This window comes from Castanea sativa, chromosome 9 (genome assembly GCF_040712315.1).
Source record: "Castanea sativa cultivar Marrone di Chiusa Pesio chromosome 9, ASM4071231v1".
Taxonomy (NCBI): Eukaryota; Viridiplantae; Streptophyta; class Magnoliopsida; order Fagales; family Fagaceae; genus Castanea; species Castanea sativa.
The window spans coordinates 4,069,619-4,087,791 of record NC_134021.1 but is presented as its reverse complement, the minus strand read 5'-3'; the positions used below and the strand labels follow the sequence as shown (position 1 = coordinate 4,087,791).

The 18,173-nt window shown below is 34.6% G+C and overlaps 1 protein-coding gene across 1 annotated transcript; it reads left to right on the top strand.

Moving 5' to 3' along the window:
- Window positions 1–15,502: 15,502 nt before the first annotated feature.
- On the top strand, window positions 15,503–16,436 carry LOC142610612 (polyubiquitin 11). The gene has a single exon (XM_075782475.1). It carries the CDS (start codon window positions 15,596–15,598, stop codon window positions 16,283–16,285), a length of 690 nt encoding a protein of 229 aa, XP_075638590.1. The 5' UTR covers window positions 15,503–15,595; the 3' UTR covers window positions 16,286–16,436.
- The last annotated feature ends 1,737 nt before the right edge of the window (window positions 16,437–18,173 follow it).

The following is an 18,173-nucleotide window of genomic DNA, read 5'->3' as shown; positions in this document are numbered from 1 at the left end:
TTTACTAAGTTATAATTATCGTTGATTAGGATTGAGGTTGATAGTGTGGTTTTTATTTGTTTTCTAGTTTTTATTTTTTTGCTAAAACATGGTTTTCAAAAGTTCAAATTACAGAGATCAGGAATGTGGCCTGAAGCCAAAAGCCTTAAAGCTCAAATGACGTCTCTTGGTGGAGACGTCCATTTAGTTTTTGCCAAGTAGTTTCAAGGAATATATGATTCAGCATACAACCAAGGTGTTAGTGAACTCAAAACAAGTATATCAACCATAAGTAACAAGAGAATTCTAGCATGGCAGCAATATTAACATTAATATTATTAGCAGAATAATATCAACCATTAGTGAACTCAAAACAGCCCTTAAAACAAAATGAAACAGCAAGGCAAAAAATCAAGCATTAGTGAACTCAAAACAAGTATAAATAGTATGAGAAAATACCCAAAAACTCTTTAAACCTTTGAAATTTAGTCTTTACTAAGCTGAAGCTGAATCTCTCAAATTGATTCCTGAAATTACAAGAAAATAACCCCAAAAAAAATTAGAATAAAAAAAAACATTCTGTGACTTTGAGTCTCTGAGAGCTGAAGTGGGAAGTCTAGACTCTAAAGAGGAGAAAAAGAGAGTAGGAGACAAATCAGTCTCAGACAAGACATGTGCGGCGAGATCAAAAAAGCAAAAAGAAAATATCTTACAAATTCACACAGTGACTCGTACGATAACCATTAACCAAATACTCTTTTTTTTTTGGGAAAACTCAAGCGGCAAGACCAAGACTTAAGAGACAAGACCTGATTGAGATTTGAGACTACTCCAATTTCCAGAGTCCTCCTGACACATGTTAACCTTATAATATATATATATAAAATATCTTATACAATATATAAGAAATGTTTTTGAAACAACACTTCCTCCACTCATGCTCCTCTCTCAAGTTTGGGTGAAATGCGAGGTCATGGGATTAAAAGTAGGGAAGTGAAGTCCCACTTCCACGAAGATTCCATGGTACAAACCTTAGAGACAAAACAATAAATATTCTGACTTTTTTGACAATACGCAATTGACTACTTCGGTCTTCGCTCCAATCGACAGATTAAACACTAAAATATTCAAATAAAAGAAGATAAAGATGAAGTTTCAGAGAACTGGGAAAGGAAAGGTAAAAAGTGGAAATAGAGACACAGAGTCAAGTGGGGAGGGAGGGTAGGCTTTTCATTTTTTAAGCTGAAATGAAACTTCCTGGAAAGTGTCTTACTTACAAATACCATTGCATTCATATTTATTTACAGAAGTGCCATTTTTTTTGATTGAATACAATATGTGAGGACAAATGCATGATGTGTGCAATTAGCCATAACCAATTCTTCTAAGTAAAATTAACTTCATTAGAATATTTGTTTATTCCATTATCAATTTAAATTTTAACTCAATAATATTATGTAATAATATATTTTTATCATATATATTTATATAAATGTATATTATAGTAATTCTAAAATGGTACATCAATATCAAAATTGTCTGTAGCAAAACTAATATCAACAAGTACTGGACAAATTTTTTGTCACACTATCAAGGTACGAATATAATTTAAAAAAATAATAATAATAATTTGAATTTGAATTTGAATGAGTCTTCATGATCACAAGTTTTGTCACACAAGACAAAACTTATGTTATTAATAGTTTGAATGAGTCAACACAATCACTAGTTTTGTCATACACGTCAGATTTTCAAAAATTCTAAGTCTTAGTAAAAAAACATTTATGTAATCCAACCCAAAAATGACTTATAGTATGATGAAGGATATTGGATTTAGATTGCCAAAAGCCTTAAAACTCAGTTAGAGCCTAACGGAGATAGACGAAGTGACGTGAAGTAAAATTGTTTACAAAAGTTAAGGGGGAAAAATAAACATTTTAAAGTTTACGAAAATTGAACTTTTAGTAAACTTTAGAGATCAAACAAATTTTGAAGTCTATTTTTTATTCTGGGTATCTAAAAGAAACAAACCATTTATGTAACTAATCTACAAAGCAAGCATTAGATTCTAAGTTTATCATCATCATGATAAGAAATCATAGCAATCCAAAATATTATACAAGAAATCATTTGTATATTGAGTGCTATTTCACAAAGAGAGTTTGGAAGAAGATGTTCAAAAAAAATATGTTGGCTAAGTAGAGATGTTTGAAGCTATGATGATAATCTTAACTAGGCAATTAACAAATTACATGTAGGGATTTTAAAACTACACTGTCGAGATTGTTTGGGTAGCTACCAACCCACCACATTTAGTTACATAAAATAAAAATAAATAAATAAACGCTTCTCGTCACAGACTGATCCCACCCACACGAAGATGCATTCATGGTCTGCCATCTCGTAAATTTACAACAAAAAATAATGCTGTCATTGCTTTACCTTTTTTTTATCTATACTTTTAGATTGGAGGGACTCTCCTTTTTAGTGTTACCTTTGACCTAAAGATAAAGTTAACTGAGACACTTCTGAAGAATAAAAATAAAATAAAAGAAATTTAGTCATCACCGGTATTAAACCCATATTTTTATACTTTTCCTCACTCATTTTTAATCACAATGTTCTAATTTAATTGGCCATCTAATTGGAAGTAGTTAAAGTGAATCCATTACAAACTGAGTGGTTATCCACTCAATCATATTTTAGATAAATTCTCTAGCCATGTCACACCCTAGGAACCCCAAAGCTTGACCAAGCCCAGTCTCTGCCATCTTAATAGAATACTTTTCGTTTTGAATTTCTCCCTTAAGTTTAACATTCTTTATGCAAGAAATTCAAAATGCTACAACTCATTTATCATTAGAACTTCTTATGTTATTGAATGTATGATTGCTTCCTACCTTTTGTCTAATGCTTGATTTCTATTTGCAATGTATCAGTTATATATTAATTACTTTGATATCTGTTGGTGTGTATAAATACCATTAGTTTTACTTTTTGTTTAATTTTTACTTTACTGATTGATTGTATTAATATTATCAAAATATGTAAAAGATATATGCTTCTTGTATGTCCAAGAATCTGTTGAAGTTACTTGTAGAAACATTAGTTACTAAGCATTAGAATCCAAAGATGGATGCCTTTGCAAGATTATAAATACTATTACGCAGTAGGAACTAATTACTTTTGGAACTTCCATAGAATTCTTATTAAAATTTTCTGATTTTTATATTTAATTAGTTGTAGACCCACACAATATGTGGATATAAATCATTATTTTATAATTGTAATATAATGTACAATTTTTTCTCTAAAATTTGTTGAAGATAATTTTTTCTCCCTAAAAATTAAACAATTTATATTCGGTTCAATTAGGTCTACTTCGGTCCCATTTGATCTAATTTGGTCCACTTATTCAATTTTGCTCCTCTTCGGTCCATTTTGGACTAATTGGGCCTTAATTGATTCTTTTCATATGTTGCATTTTTAAGTTTATCTCAAAAATTCTTTTTTTTTTCCTTCTTAATTTTTGGGTAGAAAAGTATGAAATTTTAATATATTTGGGCTAAACTCTTTAATTTTAAGTAATACAATACAAATAAAATTGACATTAGAAATTAGAGATATGAGCCTTAAAAATGCAATAAAAATAATAAATATTCAAAAGTCCTATTTGGTCCATTTTGTCCTCTTCTGTCCACTTTGATTCTATTTAGTCCATTAGGGTCCAATTTGGTCCATTCCATCCATATTGATCCTATCCAGTCCATTCTATTCACTTCGGTACTATTTAGTTGACATTGGTCCTATTCTGACCCATTTGTTCCTATTCGGTCCATTATGTCCACTTTGGTCCTAATTTGTCTATTCATTCTTATTCAGTCCACTTTGGGCCCCCTTAAATGCTTTTCCGTCCACATTGGTCCACTCAGTTCTATTCGGTCCATTCTAGTCCACCTTGTTCTCATTCGACCCAATTCTGTTCTATTTGGTCCAATTCAGTCCATTTATATCCACTTCAGTCCAATCGAACCACTTCAATCCATTTTGGTCTACTATGGTCCATTTTTGTGCACTTAAATATAGAGAAAAGACATATTTATGTTGAGATCACCTATTCCAAATCCAAATTTATCAATATATATATAAATCTCAAACTCGTAATATGTAAAATCTTCAGCATGCCATTTATTGTTGCTACACTTTTATTGAGTTACATTAACATAGCATTTCGATTCATATTGATTCAGTTAAATTTAATTGAAAGTCTTTCTAAACATGAAGGCTATGAATATATAAATTTAATTTTTAGGGCAGTTACTCACTTGTTTTAAAGTCATTATTTTTAAATGAATTGCATGAGATTGATCATACCTTCGAGCAAAAAATATATATAATTTTTATTTAAATAAAATTTTCAAAATGTTCATTCTCTTAATAGAGATTATTATGATAATCAAAATTTTATTCTCTAATTATATGATGTTTTGGTTATCATATTGAATATGTATAGTTTATTCTCTAAATTTTATTGTAGATAATTTTTTCTCCCTAAAAATAAACAATTTCAAAAAATAATTTGCATCACTCTATTTTTACAAATATATAATTTTATCATTTTTGATGTTTTGATATTTTTTTTAAATCTTCTAACTATTGTTATTATGCATTATATTTTCCTAATTTCTTTTGGTACAATTAAAATTTTTAACTTTCAAAATTATTATTCAAATTCTCATCCTCTTAAGGAGATTATTATGATAACCAAAAATTCTCATATAATTACAATTGATATTACTCAAATAATTGGTACTACTCTCAACTTAAGCTTGTTTTTTCCCATTCTTAAGTATGTACACTGAATTGGACCGAAGTGATCCGAAATAGACCAAATGGACCAAATATACCTAAGTGGACCAAATAGACCGTATTGACTGAATTGGATGGAATGGACCAAATTGGACTGAATTGGATGTAATGGACCAAATTGGCCTGAATAGGACCGACTTGATCAAAATAGAGCGAACGAACAAAATAGATCAAAGTGAACCAAGTGGACCAAATTAGACTGAATTGACCGAAGTAGATCAAATAGACCTAATTGAATTGAACCGGACCGAAATAGACTAATTAAAATGGACCGAATTTTGATTTGTAATTAGCATAGCCAATATTATGTTTTAATATAAACTCAAATTCTTACTTTCAAAATAATTAAGTATTAAATCAAACAAAAATAAAACTGAAACTATGAGAGAGAGAGAGACTACTTGTAATGGGGAACTTAAAAAAATACAACACCAAAGCATATGAACCTAAAATAAAGTTTTAGAAATCAATGATTCATCAATATAGAGTAGAGTTACAAGAAAGAATAAAAAATTGAGAGAGAGAGAGAGAGAGAGAGAGAGAGAGAGAGAGAGAGAGAGAGAGAGAGAGAGAGAATAACCACTTCTTAAAGAGGGAATATGAGAGAGAATTGTAAGAAATATAGAAAATAATATGAGAAGAAAAAAGTAAAAAGTAAAAATATAGTTATACACACAACATTATCCAAGTCATGTTATATTTTGTAATAAAATAACAATATATTATTATATACTATCTTTATAATGCAATAGTATAACATTTATGAAATTCAAGAGAAGGAAAAATATAACAACCTAAAAACATAACTTAATTATATCAACCCAAAGTAGAGTTTCAAATAATGCAAAAAATCATCAACCAAAGTAGAGATGCAAGAAAAATAAAATATTCCACCAAAAAAATGAAAAACAACATTTTGAGAGAGAGAAAGAGAAAGAAAACAACCTTTTATGTGTGGGAAAATATGTATAAAATGAGAGAGAGAATTGTAAATTTATAGTAAGAGAAGGGAATAAGAAAAGCCAAAAATAAAGGAAGATATAAAGATAGAGGAAAAGTTATATTAAGGTATATAGTTGTGGGAAGATGAAAAGGTAAAAGTGAGAGGAAAAGTTAGAGAAAGTATAATAATAAGTTGAAAAATTAATATAAAAACAAGTTAAAAATAAGAGAGAGAATGTTGGACATGGATGTATGATGTGGCTCAATAAAAGCATAGTAACAATAAACGTTACGTCTCAGCTTTTAGATATGTATATAGATATAAATTACCTAGTAGGTTATTCAGGATCCAAATAGCTAGGAAATACAAAAGTTGGAACTCCCAGAGATTGCTTGCATATTATTTAGTGAGTTATGTATCTTTTTATGCTGATTGTATACTAGCATGCTACAATGGCAGCTCTGGGAGTATTTTCTAAGGGGTCATTCAAATTCATGTTGATGAGGTTGATAATGACCTCTAATAATATTTCTCATTTCATCTTGATCGTTAAGATGATAAAATGAGATATTTTCTAGTAACTCATGATCTGTAGGAAGATTTTTCAAGTCAACATGAGTTCTCTTAAAAGATGAATTTTAGATAGGAGATGAATCTTGTGCTCTATAGGGGTGGCAAAATTGGACGTGACCTGCGAACTCAACACGACACGAAATTAACAGGTTATGGGTTGAGGCTTAATGAGTTCGTGTCATATTCAAGTTAACAAAACGAACCCGTTTGATAAATGGGTTGGGTTAGTGTTCAACCAATGAAACCCATTTAACCCATTTAATTAAATGAAGTTTTACCAATATACCCTTCAAACCTTAGGTATATAAACTTATTAGTTATTGTGGTTTATTTTCTTTTACATATTGTGATTGATTATTTGTGATATTGAGATATGCTTTATATTTGAATGATTATTTGAGATGCAATTAGTCATTAGTTTTGAATTTTATATTTAAAATATTTATTTGTTTGTTTTTTCATAAATTTTTTTCTTAATTTTGATAAAATTTGATAAACAGGTTGACACAACTGACCCGTTTAATAAATAGGTCGTGTTAGGATTGAGGACTCTTGACCCGTTTAATAAACATGTCGGGTTAGTGTTGATTCATATAGTCGGATACATGAGTTGACATGACGCGAACTCGACACACGAATACGAATTTCCACCCCTAGTGCTTTATGTGGTTGGCTGGGCGCCATGAATTCAGTGGAAGGGAAGATGTTGTTCGTCCCCATTTTGGTTTTTTTTCCCCCTATGAAATTATCCTCTAAACACCATTGTGAACATTGATAAAGCTGATATCTTCAAATAGAATTTGGATGGCTAGGCCATATCTTTCCAGAAAACATAAAGCTGAGTTTGTCATTTTTTAGTCTTTGTCTATGATTGGTGTTAACTATAGAGCAATGTGCCATACCCTAGACTATTTGGAAGAACACACAAAATTACATTTGAGGAAAAACTTCCATGCCTCCATCAAGCCCTTCAAACGGTTTTAGTCCAAATGAGCTCTAAGGACAAAAACTCTTTGAGCAATTAGTGATAAAGATACAAAGGTAGAGCACTTGCAGAATAAGGAGGAAGATAGATAACACGTGCAGTTTCACACATGTGCAAGTCACTTATTCAAACTATGTTGTTTTGGAAGTCTGATATGGCACGTGGGAATTTCTGGTAGAGCACGAGTGAGTTCAAGCTCCAGCAGTGGCGGGAAAGTTGGTTATAATTAGTTAGAGTTGTTAGAAAGTTCTAGATCCTATTTATCCATGTAATTCCTTTATATAGATGATTTATGTAACTGATTAGCATATTCATTGAGTGAATAACAGATTAGTTTTCTTCTCAGAGTGTCTCTAACTCTCTCTCTGTTTTTCTCTCTACTTTCTCTCGGTTTCTTTCTCTTCTTTATCTTCTCTGATTTCGTGTTTGTGTGATCTTCTCTATGAAACTTACTTGTTTCTTCATGGTATCAAAGCCACAAATGGCTTCTAGTGAACAAATGGCCTCTATTGCAATGTCATCTTCATCTTCAACAATGGCATCCATGGCGTCTTCTTCTACTGCTTCAATCAATTTGATCAATCAACCTCTCCTATTGCTGTCAAACATGATGCCAGTGAAGCTTGATAGCTCCAACTATATAGTTTGGAAACATCAAATCTCAATGGTGCTTGAAACTTACTCCTTGTTTGAGTTACTTGATGATACTCAACCAATTCTAGAGAAATTTCTCAAAGATCTCTCAAGATCTGTTACTTCAATTGTTAATCTAGATTATTCAATTTGGAAATCAAAGGAGAAAGCACTTGTTACCTTTATTAGTTCAACTTTGACTCCTTTAATCCTTGCTATCACTGTGGGTTTTCACTCAGCAATGGAGGTTTGGAAGGTTCTTGAAAATCATTTCTCCTCAATTTCAAGATCACACATTATGAATCTAAAAGGAGAACTCCATAATATTAGGAAAGGCTATGACTCTGTTGATGTGTACCTGCAGAAGATTAAAGTTGTGAAGGATAAGTTGATGGTAGTTGGAGTGATTCTTGATGATGAAGAATTGCTTCACATAGCCATCAAAGGCCTTCCTAAAGAATATAATGCTTTTAGATCTGCTATACGTACAAGAAGCACACAAGTGAGTTTTGATGAACTCACCACTTTGCTTAGTGCAGAAGAAGAATCTTTGAATGATACTAATGATGTTAAAGAAACATTTGCTATGGTTGTGAATGCCACACCTAGACCTGGTGGTGGTGGTTATAATCAGTACAATGGTAGAGGTAGATGAAGGAATAGCACCAGAGGAAGAGGTAATGGTGGTGGTAGAGGATCTAATTCCTTTCCACATCAATTTTCACCATACACCTCAAATTAGAATCAGTCAACTCAGTTCTCTTCTTCATCACAGTTTTAAGGTTACAAGAATGAGAGACCATCTGGTCAGATATGTGGCAAGAGTGGTTATACTGCTATTGATTGTTTTCATTGAATGGATTATGCCTATCAAGGCAAACACCCTCCCACTAAACTGGCTGCTATGGCAACAGCCTCAAATGCTGAAATCACTCAAGAGCAACCATGGCTAGCTGATAGTGCTGCAACAGATCATGTCACATTCAGCCTCAATGCACTTTCCTTCCCTAAGCCTTACAATGGACAAGACCACCTAACTGTTGGTAATGACCAAAATCTTCCTATCACTCACATTGGTAAGGTTCAATTTCCTACTCCAAACTTATCTTTACATCTTAACAATGTCCTTAGGGTGCCTTCAATTGCTTCAAATCTAGCTTCTATTCACAAACTTTGCTAGGATAATCATTGTTGGTGTTATTTTGATGAGAATCTCGTCTATTTAGGCCTTGGCCACGGGGAAAGTGCTTTACCAGGGCAGGAGTGAACAAGGTGTATACCCTATCTACCCTAGTAAAGCTACTGATTTGTCTTTCCCTTCTAAAGTTTGCAATCATGTTGCTTCCACATCTTCAACTTGGGAATTATGGCACAACAGGCTTGGTCATCCACATGCTCAAGTCTTGCAAACTCTTTTTCCTATGTTTAAGATTTCTTCTAATAAGTGTAATAGTATATCTTGTACACATTGTCTTAGTGGTAAAATTCATAGGCTTCCCTTTCCTACTTCACAATTTACTACCCATTCTCCACTAGAATTGGTGCACTCTGATGTATGGGGCCCTGCTCCTGTTTCCTCTATTAATGAATTCAGGTATTATGTGCTATTTGTGGATCACTATACTCGTTTTACTTGGATTTATTTTCTTAAGCATAAATCTGAGGTTTTTCCTATGTTTGTTAAGTTCAAATCCATGGTTGAAACACAGTTTTCTTCCAAACTTAAAGTCTTAAGATCAGATGGGGGTGGTGAGTATACTTCCAAAGATTTTGAATCCTGCTTATCTGCCCATGGTATTCTTCATCACCTATCCTGTCCATATACTTCGCAGCAAAATGGATTAGTGGAAAGGAAACATAGACATATTATAGAAACCACAATCACTTTATTGTCTGAAGCTTCTCTTCCTTTCCAATACTGGTCTTATGCAGCTCAGATAGCTGTTTTCCTCATAAATTTGTACCTACTGCCACTCTTCAATTTCACTCACCATATTACTTGTTATACCATTCTCATCCTGATCTCAGTCAGCTCAGAGTTTTTTGGGTGTGCTTGTTATCCCTTTCTTAGGCCATGCACCTCTCATAAACTTGAACCTAGGACCAAGGAGTGTATATTCTTAGGCTATTCTTCTGTGTCAAAGGGTTACCTATGTTTTGATCCTATTACAAACACCTTGTTCACTTCTAGGCATCTTTTGTTTAATGAGTCTAAATTTCCTTTTTCTACACTCACTTCTTCTTCCCTATCACATGTTACTCATACATCTCATTCCATTTGGTTGTCCAATTTACTTTACTTGCATTCTCTTCATCAACCTTCTATCCTAGGGCCTGCTCCTCAATCTGTCACTACTGCCTCACCATTTGCTCAATCCTATGCACCTGCTACTCCTCTAATTCCTACTCCTACATCTTCCATTACCCCTATTAACCCTTCCTCATTGCCTCCTCTTGTCCCATCTTCTACTCCACTGCTTGCTTCTACCCCAACTCCTCCTTCTTCTAGTGTTCCTCCACCATTGCCGGTTGTTCTTGTTAATCTTCGTCCCATGCAAACTAGGTATAACAGTGGCATATCCAAACCTAAGCTTTGTTATAAAGCTACTCTTGACTATAATTTTACTAAACCTCCCAACTACAAAGTAGCTTCTTCTTATCCAAATTGGTGCAAGGCAATGGATGCTGAATTTGATGCTTTGCAGAAACAGCAAACCTGGGTGCTTGTTCCTCCTTCTCCTCAATTTAATCTAGTAGGCTGCAAATGGGTCTATAAATTGAAGCTTCACAGTGATGGATCAATAGCTAGAAATAAGGCACGCCTGGTAGCTAAAGGGTTTCATTAGCAGCCTGGTATAGACTTTACAGAAACCTTTAGTCCAATCATTAAACCTGCTATTGTCAGATTGGTTTTAGCTATTGCAGTAAGTCTTAATTGGTCAATTAGGCAATTGGATGTTTCCAATGCCTTTCTTCATGGTTATCTCAAGGAGGAAGTGTATATGCAGCAGCCACAAGGCTATGTTGATCCCTTTAAACCTCATTATGTTTGCAAATTGCTAAAATCTCTTTATGGGTTGAAGCAGGCTCTAAGGGCATGGTTTGAGAGATTCATCTCTCAATTACTTCATCTTGGTTTTGTGGCTTCTTTGGCAGATTCTTCTCTCTTTATTTATCATTCAGGCTCTATTGTTCTCTACTTGCTTTTGTATGTTGATGATATAATCATCACTGGCAATGCTCCTACACAGATTGCCTCTCTCATCTCAGCTCTCAGTGCTATCTTTGATCTCAAAGACCTTGGCCCTCTCAATTATTTTCTGGGCATTCAAATCACACCTACTAAGTATGGCCTCACCTTATCACAGACTAAATATGCATCTGATGTCCTCCATCGCTTCAATATGCATAATTCCAAGCCTACAAAGACACCATGTTGTCTTGCCTCAAGACTCACTCCAGATTCTGGTACTCGCCTATCTGATCCTTCTACTTATCGTAGTATGGTTGGAGCTCTTCAATACCTTACATTTACTAGGCTAGATTTGGCTTTTAGTGTTCATCAACTATGTCAGTTTATGCAATTTCCTACAACTACTCATTTGGAGGCTGCCAAGAGGGTTCTTAGATATGTAAGGGGTACTCTTTATCATGGCATTTATTTTTCTCAAGGTCCTCTCACTTTAATAGCCTTCACAGATGCTGATTGGGCAGGGGATCCTTTTGATAGGAAGTCTACCACTGGGTTTATGGTATTTTTAGGCCCCAATCCTATTTCTTGGTCCTCCAAGTAGCAGACTACTGTTTCCAGATCCTCCACAAAAGCAGAGTATCGAGCACTTGCCACCACAATTGCTGAGCTCTCCTGGCTTAGGCAATTGTTTCGTGATCTTCTTCTTTTCCTTCATCATGTTCCAGTTCTTTGGTGTGACAATGTCTCTGCCATTGCTCTTACCTCCAATCCTGTCTTCCATGCTCGTACTAAGCATGTTGAGGTCGATTACCATTTTATACGAGAACGTGTTCTTCGCAAGGATTTAGTTATTTCCTTTGTTTCTGGCAAGGATAATCTTGCTGATATATTTACTAAGCCTCTGCCTGGTCCTTTGTTTCTCTTTTTCCGTGACAAACTCATGTCTCGTTCCTCCCCCATTCGTTTGAGGGGGGATGATAAAGATACAAAGGCAGATCACTTGTAGAACAAGGAGGAAGATAGATAACACATGTAGTTTCACACACGTGCAAGTCATTTATTCAAACTGTGTCGTTTTGGAAGTCTGATATGGCACGTGGGAATTTCTAGTAGAGCACGAGTGAGTTCAAGCTCCAGCAGTGGCGGGAAAGTTGGTTATAATTAGTTAGAGTTGTTAGAAAGTTCTAGATCCTATTTATCCATGTAATTCCTTTTCATAAATGATGTATGTAATTGATTAGCATATTCATTGAGTGAATAACAGATTAGTTTTCTTCTCAGAGTGTCTCTAACTCTCTCTCCGTTTTTCTCTCTACTTTCTCTTGGTTTCTTTCTCTTCTTTATCTTCTTTGATTTCGTGTTTGTGTGATCTTCTCTGTGAAACTTGTTTCTTCAACTAGGACCCAACCCTAACAAGAGTACACTATACTACAACATTACTTTCATTTAGGGAATACATTTTACATGGTAAATCCTAATACTTGTTGGAAGTAGTCGTCTAAGACTTATTAACTATTAAACAAAGATGTAGTAGTCTAAGATGAACAATCTGGGATGGCTACCTTCATAATGAAAAATCGTGCAGGCGAATTGATCACAAAGGGATGCTTCGATCTCCTAGTACATTCAGAGGAAGGACATTTCACACCTCCTCTCTACTGACAAGAAGAGAAATACTATACATAGCCTGGAGACAGGGCTACAGAGAAGCCTTGTATTGGTAGAATCTAAGCATTTAGCAGCCACACTAAACTTAATCAAACAGAGCACAAGGGATCATGCAACTAGCCTGGAAGACATAAGGATCCAAATGGCCATGCTCCACCACGTATACTTTAGAGTGGCTCCTCGACCAACAATGAAGGAAGTCCAAAGTGGGCGAGAGAGGGGACCCAAATCTACACTTGCATCATATGGCCTTAATTCTATCTATTTGCTAAGTACCAAAAACAAAAATGAAAATAAAAATTATATATATATATATATCTTGCATTATTCCTCACATTTATGTCTTTCTTACATATAATTAAAGATAAATAATTTGATATATAAATCAAATTAAGTTTTCTAAAATAATTGTTAAATATTTTTGAATTATGTTCAAGAATTCACATCCGGTGAAGTAAAAAATTTAACATTCAACACTCTAAAAAGTTGTTTTTATCTACTTTAATACCTCACGTAAAAATACACCCTACATCTCATCCTCTATTTTAGCATATAAGACATTAATATAATATAAATAAACAACATTTTAAAAGCAGCCACACCACCACCCTTAGGACCATAGCAACAACCACCACCGCCGCCACTGTGACCACCACCCACACTCGCATCCCCCAACTACCATAATCCATACAAAGTCACTACCTACCACACCCAAAACATAATGGCCATCCAAAACCACCATCGCCCCCACCACCACCATGACCGCCACCCAAAATCAAATCACAAACCCACCAAACCCACATTATAACCACTAACCCAGCCTAGCTACAACTACCAACCACCACGCAACCCAGCAAAACATAGAGGTCTCACTTACACGAACTTATATTGGTGGCAACAGCAAAACCCAAGCGAGTCACCAACAAGTGACAATCACCACCACACCCAAAATCACAATAACCAACATCAACCCAAATTGAATCAAACTTGAGGCAGGAGAGGAATTTAATGTGGTGGAGAGATGGTTTTGCTGATCTAAAGCAGAAATCTAAGATGACCTTGGTGGTTCGTAATGGAGAGGAGGTGGTGAGAGGAGGAATAAAGAGAAGGGGGTGAGATAAAGAGATGGAGTATACAAGAGAGAGAAGAGACTAGGAGAGAGAAAGAGAGAAGCACAACAGAGAGAAAGAAAGGAATTAAATAATACTAACAAAGATCATTGTAGCATGTTGCTTGGTTTTTAAGCCTTGGCACCTTTGATGTAGCATAATTTTTGGTGTTTGGGGGTACCAAAATAATTATTTCAAAATTTATTTTTAATAGCTTATTAGGACATCATACCTTGAAAATCAAATTAATTTATTTCCTTCAAATATTTAAGTGATTCCTAACGAGAGATATAAATAGAAAACTCTTATTATAGTTGTTCCAAAAGTGTGAAATTTAAATTGACATCATTAAAATTAATTAAAGAGTTTAATTTGTCATTGTTAGAGCTGCCTAAAAGTTTAACTTGGGTTGTAAATGAGCCAAATTTTGTTGAGTAGTGAATGTTCAAGCTCAACTCGATAACAAAATTAGAATCTTCAAGCTCGGCTTGAGTATGAATCAAGCCTACAAATAAAATTCAAAAATTCATTAAACATAAAAAATCAAGCCTACAAATAATTTTCATGAGATCTACATCTAGGTTTAATAAACAAACCTAAAACGTGGGTTTTAATTAGTTCAATTGGTAAAATCTCTGATGGTTGAATAAGAGATCTGGGGTTCAATTTCCACCTACACCAAAAACCGATTGATGTCTTGGTTTAATGATAAAGAACTATCATTAGGAGCAGATACCATAGTTGAAACCTAAAAAAAAAAAAAAAAAAAAAAAAAAAAAATCTAAAACCTAAAACCAAAACTTAAACTTGACTTATTTATAAATAAGCAAACATGAATAAACTTTTTATGAAACCAAGTTTGAATTGTTTATAAATGGCTTGATTTATTTATAGCCCTAAATTCAACCAATCAGGTGACTTGGTTAAAATTTCAATTGTTTTCACCCGTTAATTTGGTCAAAAGCAAGTCGTCATTTATAGATGCATTAGCCTATACACCCCTCTTAGAGAGGTGCTACATCCATAATATTTTTACAATAAAACATAGGTGGTTAGTTATTATTTATTCAAATTTAAATCTAACACTAAAATTACTTTTTTACCCAATAATAACAACTAATAATAACTTACCATTTAAAATTCATTATAAAAATATTATCAACATATTATTTTTCCTCCTCCCCCTAAGAGTCAACCTTTGGGGACATTACTCGTGGTCGTGGGTTTTGAGGTAGCAAGTCAATTTAAACACCGCTCCTTACCTAAATTAAGGGTTTTTTATTTTTAAATTGCATTTGGCAACGGTACACCACCGAGAAATTTCTAGAACTTTATCAGAAAAGAAAAAAAAAAAAGAAAAAAAAAAAATTCTAGAACTACTTGGAGAGAACGTATGGTATAATTTCCTAGAAAGGCTGGAATACCCTCCCAACAACTCTTCATCATCTCCACCGCAGCTTTCTTGTAGGTTCCGGATCACGCGCATCCCATTACGTCATTGAGTCGGCATATACTACGTCTTCTATATAAATCACCTCTACTTCCCTTATTCCCTCATACAAATATCTCTCCAATTTCATCGTCTCCCTAATAATTTTCTCTCACAATCTTTCTCTTTTTCTTTTACTCACAATCATCCAAAGATGCAGATCTTCGTGAAAACCCTAACCGGAAAAACCATCACCCTAGAGGTGGAGAGCTCCGACACCATAGACAACGTCAAGGCCAAGATCCAGGACAAGGAAGGCATTCCCCCGGACCAGCAGAGGCTCATCTTCGCCGGTAAACAATTGGAGGACGGTCGTACCCTCGCCGATTACAACATCCAGAAAGAGTCAACGCTCCACCTCGTGTTGAGGCTCCGTGGAGGCATGCAGATCTTCGTCAAAACCCTAACGGGAAAGACGATCACCTTGGAGGTAGAGAGCTCCGATACCATCGATAATGTCAAGGCCAAGATCCAAGACAAGGAAGGGATCCCTCCGGACCAGCAGAGGCTCATCTTCGCCGGAAAACAGTTAGAGGACGGTCGCACCCTCGCCGATTATAATATTCAGAAGGAATCGACTCTGCATTTGGTGTTGAGGCTCCGTGGAGGTATGCAGATATTCGTGAAGACTCTGACTGGGAAGACGATTACTCTGGAGGTGGAGAGTTCTGATACGATCGACAATGTGAAGGCGAAGATTCAGGATAAGGAGGGAATCCCTCCGGATCAGCAGAGGCTGATCTTTGCTGGGAAGCAATTGGAGGATGGGAGGACTCTTGCTGATTATAACATTCAAAAGGAGTCCACTCTTCACCTTGTTCTTCGCCTTCGCGGTGGCCAGTAAAAGATTTTCTCTGAAAGAAGGAGGTTTTATGTGTTTGTGGTGTGGTTTCCTTAATAAATGTAGTTGTTTAAAGTTTTTTTAAGAACTTTGTGGTTTAATCAATGTTTTTATGTATATCTAATTTAAATAATAGTACCTTGGTTACTTCAAATTTCTGTGTTTTTATCACTACTCGAGGCCTTAAGTCGATATGATTCATTGGTGTGTTTGATGAATGGACCTTGAAATTTTGGTCCTCAAATAGCTAGATTTAATGCTTCCTATGAAAGACTATACCGGGAGGCATATTGAGATTTTGATTTTGATGTTTAGAGGTATTTACTGCCAAGAGTGTTGTTGAAAAGATTAGCAGCCTCTCATCACAATTCACCACTGTGTTATCTGTTGCTAGTGTTGTATATAGTCTTTCTCGTTTATGGTTGTTCCAGTAATGCATTTATAAGCAAAGCATTTTAGTTAGATATTCCAGTTCTGTGCCAATGTGGTTTTGGGTATGGTTATATATTGTGTTTTATTTGCTGTGATATATATATCTATCTATATATATATATTGGTTTTTGAGATATTTCAGTAGTTTGTGGTGGTGTTTGATATCATGTACTCCATATGGTGCCTGTTCTAATCCTGTGCTATGGAGGGCTGATAAGTCAAAGGATATGATGGCAAATCACCTAGCTTCATATGGGGTGTGATTGTTGTTACTTTTCTTAGTTAGCAAAGCCATTTTTATATAGTTATATTTAGTTTTTCTAGGTTCTGTTGGGTTGAATATGAATTGGCTGCCGGATGGGTGGTACATATAATAATAGTATGCTACATGGTACTGATCAATTTTTCATTAGTGTTAAAAATTGTTCTTGAGGGAAATTGTGAGTGCTGCAATTAAGTTACAGACTCTGTGAGTCGCTTTCATCCCTAATACCTTGTGCTGTGTTAGTTTTTTTTTGAGAAAGATTGTGCTGTGTTAGTTAAAACTGAAGTTTTTGTGAAATAAATTCAAAATAGCTTCCTGTTAGTAGCTACAGCCTACAGCTGAAATGTTGCTGGTACTTTTAGCATTGGTCTGGATAAATAAGCTTTGATTCAGAACTCTGAAATAACTGTATTGAAATTCAAGCTATTCTGTTGCTTTTCTGTCAGCTTTCTGCCTTGTGGAAACCTGAGGTTGCTGACTATGAATTATGATTGCCAGTTATGTAGTGTTGGCTCTGTTCAAATTCAATTGTCAGAATGGATAAAACTAGTAGTTCAGGTTAGGTTATTTGGGTCCTAGTAGAAGTTGTTTTTTAAGTATGCTTCCGTTAGCTCTTTCATGAATCTACCCTGCGTTAACTAGTTATTCTGTTTCTGAGTAGAAGCCCGTTTAAATATCTTTATGTTTGGTTCAAGATCTTTTATTTGATAAAATTTGTACTAGGTGCTTTTAAGGTCAAGAATTCAATTATATGATATTTCTTCTCTATCAAGCATTTTGTCTTTCTTCCCTTTTCAAAGTGTTACGCCGCTTAAATTGCAATCTCTATGAGCTATTGCTCTCCTGACAGCCACATACTACTTGTGACTTGTGAGACTGTTGGTGAGAGTGATTGATTGGATTAGAGTGTGTTGATTTAGTACGTACATATGTATTTGGACTCTTATTCTCATTAGGGATATGAGTATGTCTTATGAAACAAGATGTGCGTTTGGATAAGCTATTGCAAAACAGTATTTTGGGTTTAAAATGAGCATTTGTAAAAAAGTTATGAGGAGTTGTTGCAAAACGGAGTTTTAGGTTTTAAAAATGCCATTTTAAGCCCTCAAAATGCCAAACAAAACAGACCTAAGATGGTTGTATTAAACAAAGACTTTGTTGATGAATAGCAAGTACCCATAATTAAGTCTTGAA